Source organism: Drosophila subpulchrella, chromosome 3L (genome assembly GCF_014743375.2).
Source record: "Drosophila subpulchrella strain 33 F10 #4 breed RU33 chromosome 3L, RU_Dsub_v1.1 Primary Assembly, whole genome shotgun sequence".
Lineage (NCBI taxonomy): Eukaryota > Metazoa > Arthropoda > Insecta > Diptera > Drosophilidae > Drosophila > Drosophila subpulchrella.
The window spans coordinates 5,764,070-5,776,027 of record NC_050612.1 but is presented as its reverse complement, the minus strand read 5'-3'; the positions used below and the strand labels follow the sequence as shown (position 1 = coordinate 5,776,027).

General features: G+C 38.5%; 3 protein-coding genes across 3 annotated transcripts; 1 reads left to right on the top strand and 2 right to left on the bottom strand.

Annotated features, from left to right (window-relative positions):
• Positions 1-652, bottom strand: LOC119555156 (C-type lectin 37Da-like). Its single transcript, XM_037866384.1, has 2 exons — positions 562-652; positions 1-505 (listed from the first exon to the last, which is right to left on the bottom strand). Exons 1-2 carry the CDS (start codon positions 650-652, stop codon positions 36-38), a joined length of 561 nt encoding a protein of 186 aa, XP_037722312.1. The 3' UTR covers positions 1-35.
• An 858-nt stretch (positions 653-1,510) lies between these two features.
• LOC119554734 lies at positions 1,511-2,208 on the top strand. Its single transcript, XM_037865755.1, has 3 exons — positions 1,511-1,712; positions 1,769-1,945; positions 2,001-2,208. The coding sequence occupies exons 1-3, from the start codon at positions 1,539-1,541 to the stop codon at positions 2,178-2,180; spliced, it is 531 nt and encodes a 176-aa protein (XP_037721683.1). The 5' UTR covers positions 1,511-1,538; the 3' UTR covers positions 2,181-2,208.
• A 7,413-nt stretch (positions 2,209-9,621) lies between these two features.
• On the bottom strand, positions 9,622-10,445 carry LOC119553387 (39S ribosomal protein L21, mitochondrial). The gene is made up of 2 exons (XM_037863744.1): positions 10,287-10,445; positions 9,622-10,220 (listed from the first exon to the last, which is right to left on the bottom strand). The coding sequence occupies exons 1-2, from the start codon at positions 10,354-10,356 to the stop codon at positions 9,685-9,687; spliced, it is 606 nt and encodes a 201-aa protein (XP_037719672.1). The 5' UTR covers positions 10,357-10,445; the 3' UTR covers positions 9,622-9,684.
• Positions 10,446-11,958: the final 1,513 nt, after the last annotated feature.

Genomic DNA, 11,958 nt, shown 5'->3' with positions numbered 1-11,958 from the left:
TAAAAATTGTTGCTAAATGTTTATTACGGTCTCTTCTACTTTCCAACCACAAATGACGTAGGTCCTTGCATCGGCACCTCACACACATATTTCATTGAACTTTTTTTATGGTTTTTGCAGGGACAATCGTTTAGTTGGAAGTTCGTTGAGGATTTGTAGACGTAGCCCAAGTGCACGCAATGCTGATTTCCGCCAATGTTGTTGGGTTGCCTTCTGGCCCACCGATTTATATTTATGGGCAGAGCATTGGTAAACCAATTGTGGCTGCCAGTTTGGGCTAGGTCATTTCCGGATGTCCAGTAGTCTGAGCAATCTCCCATGCCTTTTAAATACCCAATAACGGCATCAAACTCCTGAGGGGTTTCGAAGGCCACCAAATCGGAGCCCAGCTTGCGACAATTCTCGTAGCCCCTATACCAATTTACCTTTTCCTGTCCAAAGTGATAGTAGCCTTCATTGATCTTGACAAAGGGGATCGATTTGATAGCGTAGAGTGGGAGATTCCCTTAAAATACCGCTTAAGGAATAAATTATAATTATAAGGATGTGTAATTTGCTCACCACTTAATATTCCTGTAGAACATTTATCGCAGGAAAATCCTAGTTCAAAACTGGCGAGAGTTAAAACGAGTTGAATCAATGTCTTCAGCATTTTTCTTCTGTCTAGCCAAAAGAGAGCAGTTTACGCTTTATTTATACCTTCGCCTTATCAGTGCTTTCCCCTTATCAGTGCTTTCTTCTAATTTGATATATATGCCCTACATATATTTCCGTTTAATGCAATCAGGTAAACGTTAACCTTCGTTGATCCACTGCGACCCCTATACAAGTAAACAAAGCATTAAATTTTTAAACATTCGCTGATAAAATAAATACGTCAATGTGAAATCTAAACAATTGTTAAGTTTAAATTTCAAAATATTTATAATTATTAATTTCAAGCAGTTAGATTAAAAAACAGGAGGAGAGGAAAGATGTTCCTTTTTTTCGTCATATTTTGAATGCTGTACTAAATTTTTTGACGCTTAGATTTGAACTGCCTAAAGGTCATCCCCGAGCGCTTATTGAGCGAATAATTAGTATGAAAAGTGGTGATGAATTTAACATAGGCTACCAATGCTCAAAAACTGTGCTGAATGGTGGAACTGCAGGGTAATAACTGAACCGACCACTTTTTTTATAGCATGTTCCGCTATCCCTAGAAATTCTTATAATTTGTAATGCTTAAGAGGCTTATCATCGTATTTTAATAACTGATATTCTATAGTTAATAAACATTTCGTCGTAACGAGTTTGTACCGTATACCAAATTAAAATAACTCGTTATAAAGTTACATTAATTTGTAATTCTTTTGTTTTGCGTGCATGTACCTTGCACGATAGCATCTGGGATATGCTCATAGCATTACAATGTAAATGGCTTTCCCAATGACCACTGGCTATATAAGGTCGAATCAACGCTGTGCTCGCAAATAGAAATGTTCAAAAGTCTGCAGCTTCTCGTCGTCGCCGTGTCCGGAATTTGGGCAGCGGACTACATGGCGATCCCTGAGGACACGTTTGTGGAGTGCACGGATGGCCCACCCGGATCGATTCCCATGCACGAAGCTTTCCAAGTGGACAACTTGGGGGCCGAAATGGTTCCAGAAGGCATCTACGTATCGGGGAACGCCACCACCATATGGAATTTTCCGCGCACCGATCGCCTTTCCGTAAATTAACTCTCCGGAAAAATAGCAAACTGAGCTCAAGTCCATTGCATTTTCAGGCCAGGATTAGTGTTTTCCATTATAATCGCGGTACTTGGGAGCCGACTGTATTCAACGTAGTTACGAGGGACGTTTGCTCTACGATATTCGACAAAAACACTTACTGGTACACATCGTGGTTCCAAAACCTCTTGAACCCGGAGGAAATTAGGGAAAAGTGTCTTATAACCAAAGATGTGAGCATGGTAATTTCTAAGTTTTTATTATTTTCAAGATGGTATGTATTTTTAGACCGTTCTGGTGTACAATCCATTCCTTTTGAAGTTACGCGCGAATAACATCATTGGGCCCTCTCTTCATGGTCGCTATAAGTCGGTTATCATTTTTGAAGCCTTCGACGAAAATAACGTGCGGCGACCGACATCCTTGTGCTGCGAATTTAGAGCTCAGGTCGAAAGGATTAAGAATTAATTTTAAATCTGTAATATTTAAATGTACATGTAGCTATATATTTTTACTGTACACAGATATGTTTTTATGTTATTCCGAAATTATTTCTGTCTGTTCTACGATCTGTTGGCCAAAAAAACTTCTACCCATACCTTCTTAAATTTTTCCATCCTAAAGTATCCCCAGTCCCGTCTAGACTCAACAGTTGACCAGTTTGTACGAGTGGGTCAATGGCTTAACAGTTCGACGCCAAATGAAAACGGGTCCAAGGGCCTAGGCCAACTTGAATGAACGAGGAAAAAGCCAATTCCATACAATTTCTATATCAAAAGGGTTCTTTTTTTGTATCTCAATCGAAGCCAGCTCGAGGGAAATATTTATTAATTAACCATTATCGTTGACTGGACTCTGGCTGACTGCTGATTCCGATTCTGGTGCTGATGCGTCGATGATAAATGGACGTCTGAAGTGCAATTTGCATGCGAGCAGAACAAAAACGGGAGAGAAGTCAGAAAAAAGGGGAGTTGTGAAGAGGAAATCAGCGGCGGCCATTGATGCCATTGAGATGTGGACACAAAACAGCCGGACGGCGGGACTTCCGGACGTGATGGCAACCTGTCCGCTGATGAGCATCATTATGCCAAAGGACATGCTGCTTGTCCTGCGGATCAGGCTCCCAAGAGTTGACAATTATGACAGACGCAGGCATCGGACATTCGTTCTCTGCCGCTGGGCTACTGCTGGAATTAACGCCATTTTAATTGAATTTTAATATTTCACACACGACTCAACAGCCGGAAGTTGAAGTCCGCAGTTGGGCGGAGAAGGGCTTTGAAATTCGCCCGAAACCGCAAGTAAAACGTGAAGAGTAGGCGGAATGGTTTATGGCCATAAAGGATGGCCTGGGATCTGGCGCTGACTGACCAATGAAATAGCCATTATGGAAATCTGTTGCCAAGTTTGGTCACATAATGGATAATGATGCATTAAATTCCGGAGTCCTTAAATTGCGCCAAGTGAACTACAATAATATTTTTAGTAGTAGTAGTAGTAGTAGTAGTAATAATGCTAATAACATAATAAAGTTGTAAATTAAATGCATTTCTTTTAAATTTAGTTGCTAATAGTGGTTTTCCTTGTTTAAGTAATAATTTAAGCTTTCAGTTCGAACAAACAAAAGATTTTAAATTATTTTTAATACATTAAATGTAAAAAATAATTTAAACTTGATTCCATCACATCTCTGACAAACTATCGATAGTTTGAAAATGCATCACTAGCAACAGTGTTGAACAACGTGCACAGTGAGGAACCAATTTAATTGGCTGACTTTTTGACAATTTTGTTATATGAAGAAATAATGGCAGCCCGGATTAAATATACAAAAAAGATGGTATGTTAACTGGACATTATATGAGACATACCTTTCACTACTTGTTTCAGATTGCAACGCGTAAGAAGCGAATTATTCTGGCCAAATATCGGAATAAACCGCTATCATCGTTCGATCGACGTCTTTGTGAGTTGGAGCGTCGTATAAATAGATTAACCAGAGAGGTTCGGATTACAAAAAACAGTTTATGGAAGTCATTCAGCAGACAGACCTCCAATTCCCATTCGACATAAACTTGGCTTTCATGGAAATAATTGAGTCCATGGCTGTTCATCTGTTGGTAAGGGGGGCCAGGTACCCATTTTGGTTTTGGCCTCTTGAATGAACCAAGGACTGGGATAAAGCAAGAATAGCGCGTTTTGAAATGCATTGGACATAACATGCATGAAACAAAAGCTGTGTTCAGCTAATTAGTAAAACAACATGCAATCCCATTTTTAGAAAGATTTATTAAAAGTGTATAAAATCACTGTAATTATATTTTATAGTACTCCAACCATTTTTTTTCAAACGGAAAATAAAAATAAGAAATTATACAAAATAACACCTTTAGAAATACCGAAAAATATTGTATTCAATACTTTACTACACTTTATACATATATTACATGAACTAAGTTAAGATATTACTGAAAACGTAATACACATAAATGAAAGCTTTGCTTTGAAGACTTATTAATATGTTAATGTGATAGGTGTACAAATGATAGTTATCTGAACTAAATTCCTGAACTTTCCATAGGTTAGTATTAATAATTCAATAATTTTAAAGGGTACTCTACAAATAATAGCAATTTCAATTATACATTATAGTTTGCAATTATATTCCGGACTTAAATAACTAACACTGTCTATTAAAAATGTTTTTTAACAATATTTAAGAGGTATGCGAAAGCATACGTTCATATGTATGTTCTGATTTTCATTTGCGATTGTACTGCTTGCAAGTTAAACCTCAAATCGGCGTATATAGCCACCAGGATGTGCACAAAAACCCGATCAAATATTTTGTCACGACCAACAATTTCCTGAAGGGACACCGCTGGGATGTGCCAGTGTCCAAATATTAAATGCCATTGTGACAAACGCCGCCAACTGGCTATGAAACAGTCAACTATTGATGATGATGAGGACGTGGTGCCCCAGACCACCGGGGAGCGTTCGAGGAGTCGCCGTTTGCAATCAGTGAGGGGTGTGACAACGCAGTTGGCAATTTCTTCGTGTAACATGCAAATTTCAACGATTTTCAATCACAACTTCGCACTCAGTGCTGCTTTGGGCATTTGTTCAGAGTTGGCGGCTTAGACATATTTCGATCCGCGGAATCTAACTAAAAACATATTTTAAAACATTATTAAACTGAAAGAAACACTTACACATATACAAATTTATTTTATATTCACTATTTTACATTTTGTAATTATCAAATGATGAATAAGAGTTTATTTTGAGATTTATATTCAAAATACTGCCTAATATGTAAAAGTCAATGCCATTTTACAATCACATTTTAGGTACATACATTATTTGAAATAATTGTTCAAGGTTTTAGTATTTATACACTAAATAGAAACTTATCATATAGATTTAATCTTTATTTTAACTACAGATGTAATAAAAAAATTTTCATAAGATATTTTAAATCTTTAAGTATGTGCAGACAGTGTAAGCATGTTATCCATGAATTTTAGGATTTAAAAAAATATCCCAATTTTCAGAAACTTTTTCCGCCATCTTTATAAATTGCAACTACTATTCGACTATTCCCTCAGAAAGTCCTTCGCTTGCCAATTGTGGGATTCATCCCTGATATCAAACACGCAACACTGGTCTATGCTTTGCTTTGCACGGACACACAGTGCGTATGAGCAATGGAAAAGTAATTAAATTTAACAGGCAGAAACGAGAACTGCACAGAGCCATGTGCCCTGTGCTCCATTCTCCGTCGATTTCCCGGCTAGTTAGACTCACAAAATAAAAAAAATGATATATTGGGAAAACTGTCATTATTAACGCATTGAGAGCGGCGCTGACAGCTGTTGCACCCCCTCAATAGGATGAAAGTGGGGCGGGTAGGTGCCATGTTGACACTTTGCGAGACCAAATGACATTTATTGAAATTTCATCATTAAGAGCCGAAGTGGGGAAGTCATTCCCCAACTGTTTGTGAACTTTGCTGCTCATCGAACTTATTTAAATTCGAATTGCGACACGTGCGGGGAGTTCGAGTGGATTGTCATATCACCATCAGGTTATCAAAGAAGCAGCTCACAAAAAAATCCTGGCAACCCTTGCCGCTGGAAATCACTTTTTTCGGCATCGCAAACAACAATTCAGTGAACTGAAAAATATCCCCAAGGAACGGAACCAACATTTTTCACATTTTTGCATAATTTTCAAGAAAAACTTTTCAAGTTATGCGAAGGTGACAGAAATCCTCATCATCCCCCTTATCGAAGAATGATATGTGAGTTTATAATTCGAATGTAATATGCTTTAGGCAAATTGATGAAGACGAGGGTTGGGCTTGGGATCGATATGATGCGAAAATAATATTTCGATTGGGAAACCTTAACTTAAAGAAATGAAATAGATGGAGACCCAAAGCGTGGAGGAAATAAATGGAATGTTCAATCCAGAAACCAAATTTGCATCTGATGTGTTCACTGAATGCTCTCAACTTAACTAATGCAAACTGTGAAATAAAAGGGGGCATATAGTACCTAAAATTTAGTAGTACATTTTCAATATATCGACCTTATTACTTTTTATAATCATAAAATGGATGGAATGAAATACAAATTAAATCAATTGACAATTGTTTTTAATAATTTCAAATATGTATTATCTAATGTTTGAACAAAAATTGCACTTGTAAATACAATGTCGTTTTTAAAATTCACAGATTTAACCGTATAACTCTAACCTTTCACTCTATAAAAAAAAAACAAATATGACTGGGAGAAGTGATTGCAAAACACCAATAAAAGTAGAATTACAATCAATTGCCCGCGTCGCACCCGGGAATCCCGCCCGAAAGTCCCCCGGACCACATCAAAAAACAACCCCTGCAAACATTCCCTTGGAAGGCTGTGGCTATATCCTCGTTCTTGGGATTTGACCAGCCTGGGGGCTCGTCGGCCTGGTGTCTAATCAAAAATGCAATGTTTGGCTTGGTTAAGCGGAAATCGGTAGATTGCGTTCGCACAGTTTTCGCTTGTTGATATTAACACATTCCTCCCACTCCGTTCCCCAGTCCATCAGCACCCCCAGATTGATGGGCGGTGCGAGGGATGGGGGCGGAGGTGGGTTAATGAAACGTCACAGATGATGACGACGTTGGCATAAGATTTCAATGATATGTCAAAACTGAGTGATGCTGATGATGGATGGGTGGTCATAATACAGTATCCTTCGTCCTTGGTGCACGCTGAGAAAATGTTTCCTGAAAGTAAAATAAATCGTTTTTAGGATTTTTTAAAAGTACATTAAAACAATCAATAGCAAATCAATAGTGCCCTCTTCTATATTAAAATGTTTAGTTTTATATGTATTTAGAATATTTATTTTTCAGATTGAAAGACAACTACATATAAATCTGATTTATTTTAATCTAATTAAATAAAATACCCCTGGAATTCTCTACATTTTAAAGTTATTTTAGAAAAATCCATATTATAAAGGTTTTAACCTTCGTTTTTTCACAGATTCTTATATTTTTCCGAGTGCCTGCGTCCACATTCCCCTTTCCTTTGCCTTCTCCCCTTTGCGCCTCATACATCACACGCTTCTACGCATAAATTTAGGAAATTTGGACCAACTTGAGCCGCATTTACATGGGATTTTCACGGCGGGCAGAAGGGAGAGGGCTGGCAGAAAGTGGTGGCTTAGATGGACCTCGACGGTGGGTGGTTTTCAGCAGGGGGATGGAGGGCGGGCGCCATCAGAAGACAAACAAACCCGGCATCCGCTTGGTGGCAATTTCCGTTTTGTCACTTAACGCACATCAAATGCAATTTTCCTGGGCAAATAACATAATCAACCCAAAAAGTAGAAGGAGTTTAATACCCAAAACTTGCCCAACCAAGCAGTGCAGGCAGTCAGGTGAAATTTTATCAGACCAAAATGCTTTCAATTTGTGTCTCTACTTTCGGCTTACTCTTTTTATTCTGCGCCTCCCATATTGAAATTTGATTTGTCGCTGGCAAAGTGCAGCGGGAATACACATTTTTGTGATGGATATTTGAGCAAAACTTGCCCGAAGTGTCGACAATTGAATTTGTGCTGCTTGTGCAATTTGCGAAATTTGATGTGGCACCATTAGACGCATCAACGTCGGCTCCTACTGGGGAAAGCGGAAAGGGGAGCGGATGCGAAACCATAATTTTTAATGGCATTTTTATATGGAGCGAAAGTGATTTTATTTAGAAGGTGTCAACTCGAATGCCGCCAGGAGCGATGAGGCGCAGACATCACGTTGACTTTATGGTTAAGGAGATAAATGTGTAGGGGAAAGAGGTAACAGGTTAGTAACTAAAAAAAACATAAATTCATTTTAAAATTACATTATTAAATTTGGAGCTAAAATAATTTCAAAAGACTCACGTTAAATAATTTAATTGAGAAATAAATTTATACGTGAGTGCCACAGAATATTACTGATTTGGTATATCATTGTATTATAATAACTAGTAATTTAGAAAAACAGATGAAGCTAACACATTTGGAAATTCACAGGCTAAGATTGACTTGATTTTAAATTCAATTAAGTATGTTACAATATGGTTTTATTTTTTATGATTTATGATATATTTTTTATAACTAAATTTAACAGAAACATGTGTATATCCTATCCTCCTATACATTTTTTCTAAAATATTTAATGGAAGAAATGACGAAACTAGTTTTGCAGTCATAAGTGCAATTCTTAGACCCAATCAAAGTGAAGCCTACCTTTAAGCTCAGTTTCTTTCATTTTTTATTTCCCCCATAGCAAAACTGAAACCGGAAAGGCCAAACTGGATAATGGGGCCAGGGAAAAGCAAAAGCTCTAGCTGGCAAAGGCTAAAAAGTAAACGCCTTTGGTTAGTGAAAAGTGAAAGAGCAGCGTAAACAAATACGACAGCCGCCGACTCGGGAGCAACTTACATCTGCTGATAAAGAAAGCAGCAGGCATCCTTTGGTCCACATGCAGTTCATAAATCGTCGAGTGGGTGGTTCGTTTGGATGGCTCAAACGGGGTGGTGGAGCTGCCGACGTCTTTTAATGAAAGATGGCAACAACAACATGGACGATAAAAGGTTGTCATTAAAATTGCAGCGGTTGCTTCATTAGAGATGGCGCCTCGCCTTTGTTGTGGCGCAAAATGTGGGGAGTTGGAGGATTCGTATTTCGAACTAGGTTGCCGTTTTGGGTAAATACTGCCGAGCACCGTAATGAACTCGCCAGTCATTGAATCAAGATGAAAGTGGAATTTGTGATGGAAAAAACAAAAAATGACGACGGAAGGGCATTTTCCTTAAGAGATCAACAGCAAAAGTATAGATGACAATTTTTTAAAAATGTAAGAGCTGAATTTTTGAATCCATTCGAGAAGTTGCCGGACTGATGGTAAAGCTTATGTTTTCAGAGGAAGCCAGATGGGTGAAAACTGATTGGGTGGGTGCGCTGCCAGATGGCTCAAAAATGTTTTTATGATGTATAGGTTTTAAGATATAAAGTCGGTTTCAATACCAAAGTACTCAGCCAAACAAAATAAATATCTCCTATTTAAATACTATTTTTGCGCATATTTCTGACTATTGTTTTACGATTTTTAAAAAATAATGTTAAGGTAAAACATTGTAGAGTGGAGTTCCACCAACATGTACGTTATTTTGGTACTTTAATAAAATGTCTAACAAAATGACAATTCAAACGGTTTAAGAATGTTTCTGTAAAAAGTAAGAATAACAATGAAAATGTGCATCATATGAGAAGTACATTAGGAACAGAATCACATAAATCAGTGATACAAAAAGGTTTCTAAAGGTCTAAAGTCATCCTTCCACATAATTTATGAGCGTTTTCATTTCGATTTCTTAATTACCTTCCAACGATTTGATTTATTTTTCTTGATCAACAGCATTTTAAACTAAAACAAGCGCTTCGAGGGCTCCGCAGGAGGTGCTTCCCCGTCCACCGGACGTGCCAGTTCGATCGAGTTGATCCTGACCATGGTGTGCGGGGATCGCTGGAAGTTGATCCGCATGTACTGCTTCCTGCGCTTCTTGCGGAAGTGGGTCTTCGTGTGGCTGAGCGTCTTCTCCACCACGGTGGCCTTCACGGAGACGAGTCCGGGCTCCAGAATGGGCCTGCCCACGAGGGTGAAGTCTCGGGCACCGGCCAGAAGGACCTTGTCCAGGCTGATCTCATCGCCTATCGTTGGGGGCCAGTATCCCTCCACCAGGATGACATCGCCAGGGGTTACTTTGAATTGCTTGCCGCACAGATGGACCACCGCAAAAAGGCGTCCCTGCTCGGACTTCTGAACCTGGCGGTTGATTCGCTCGCAGATGCTCTGGCACTCCTTCTGCTGATCCTTGGCTATTGCGGATATATCCACCGATTCCGTCGCCGGCTTGTTTTGCTGCCCAAAAGCCGGTGAAATGCTCAGCGAGCGCATGGCACCTACAAAAGATTGAGACCCTTGTTATGTCACATTGTTTACATCGACTTTACTGCACATCCACTCACCTGCCAGCGATAAACTGCGATTGGGCACCTGCCGCAGCACCTGGCGCACACTTTGCGCTAAGAATGACATCGCTTTGTGCTGTTTTTAACTCAAAAAGTACATAAATAATTCAGATCAGACAGAAGTTGGCGAAGCGACGAAAAGTAAAATGTCCTAACGCGTCGCCAAACAGCTGTGCTAACATATGTGAGTTAACATCTCTGTTACACACAGCTCTAGCTTTTGCGCTCATATCTAGCTATTTTCTTAAAAGAAGCATCACTGTACACGCTGCAACAGCGCGCTAACGAAGAATTTGAATCAAAATACAGAAGATATAATCGTACATTGGTTTTATAACAATAACTCATATTTGTACTTACCTTAACAATATTACCAAATTCGGATATTTCCGAGAATATTCAAAAAGTGTATTTAGATTCACGGATTTTAAACATGCTGGTTGTTTGACCAATATTTTGCCAATCCATTTTTGATGGGATTTTCTTAGCTAATTCTGAGTACCGCGGTGAAAAAAGGGCTCGACCAAAAACGTATCTTTACTGGAAAGATTCAATTAATTGAAAAGAAGGGCTGTTTATCTAAATCAAAGAAAATCGCCTCTTACCGAGGTAAAAAACTAGTGATGCTAGTATCTTCAACGAGTTCTGCTATCAACTTTTAAGACGAAAATGTATTATAGGCACGCCGCAACACAACGTAGCTGTATGATTTTGATGAAGTTTTGAAAATGCTTTTTCGAATCGCACCGGAAGTGTGCGCGAGGATACTACTATTAATAGCAACAATATTTAAAATCTGCTACGATATTCCGATCAAAACAAGTATTGTAACGAAAATTTAAGAAAATCACAATACCTTTCGACCTGTAATAAGTCGATTGGTTCAGGAGAAATTGAGGTGAATGTAGGAGTTAAACTTAGAATATTTAAGCTGAGCAAGCCGGAGAAGCGAAGATATGAGATATTCATTCAGACAGGCGTAGTGAAAATTGAATGGAGACCATTGTTGGCCAATAGTGAAATCACAAGAATCACAAGTTATACCCCCTTCCCATACAGTCCATTCGTTAGAAACGGTTGGGATTTTTGACAAATGTGAAACTCCGATTCCCACAGGGCACATCCACCATCTACCATCCGACAACAGCTGTCAGTTCAGCTGTGCCTAATAAAAACACAAGCAAAAATTGTTAAAGTGGATTTTGCCAGACCAAAATGAACAATTTACCAATTATTTTGGCTGTTGTACAACAGCAAAATCTTAAGTTGAACCAGCTTTTATTGGCAACCAATTCAGAGGAGTGGAATGACGACGAATTGGATCTGTACAAGAGCATTTTTTCTGCAAAAGAGCAAATGCCACGAAGTGTGTGGATGCTGGTATATGCTCTTAAAATGTATTAAAAATACGATTAAAGAGTGCGAATTATATTAAACAGAAGCGATACGGGACATTTTGGGAGAAGGATATACCGGAAAACAACGTCGAGTTCTTCAAAGAGAGCTTTCGTATGGAGAAGAGGACCTTTTCGTTTTGTCTGCAGATTTTTGCCAACCTGCAGAAAAAATAAGAGCAGCTATTTCCAAATATTGTCTAAATGGTAACAAATAAAGTTCATAAAATAAAAATCTGTTTGATTTTTTATTTAATTATAATATCACATTTCAT

Excerpts from the sequence above, each read along its gene's own strand:
- LOC119553387 (XM_037863744.1), bottom strand. The coding sequence starts at position 10,356 with ATGTCATTCTTAGCGCAAAGTGTGCGCCAGGTGCTGCGGCAGGTGCCC. Across the intron at positions 10,221-10,286 it reads TCGCAGTTTATCGCTGGCAG|GTGCCATGCGCTCGCTGAGC; the intron begins GTGAGTGGATGT and ends AATCTTTTGTAG.
- LOC119555156 (XM_037866384.1), bottom strand. The coding sequence starts at position 652 with ATGCTGAAGACATTGATTCAACTCGTTTTAACTCTCGCCAGTTTTGAA. Across the intron at positions 506-561 it reads TTCTACAGGAATATTAAGTG|GGAATCTCCCACTCTACGCT; the intron begins GTGAGCAAATTA and ends CGGTATTTTAAG.
- LOC119554734 (XM_037865755.1), top strand. The coding sequence starts at position 1,539 with ATGGCGATCCCTGAGGACACGTTTGTGGAGTGCACGGATGGCCCACCC. Across the intron at positions 1,713-1,768 it reads CGCGCACCGATCGCCTTTCC|GCCAGGATTAGTGTTTTCCA; the intron begins GTAAATTAACTC and ends TTGCATTTTCAG. Across the intron at positions 1,946-2,000 it reads AGTGTCTTATAACCAAAGAT|ACCGTTCTGGTGTACAATCC; the intron begins GTGAGCATGGTA and ends ATGTATTTTTAG.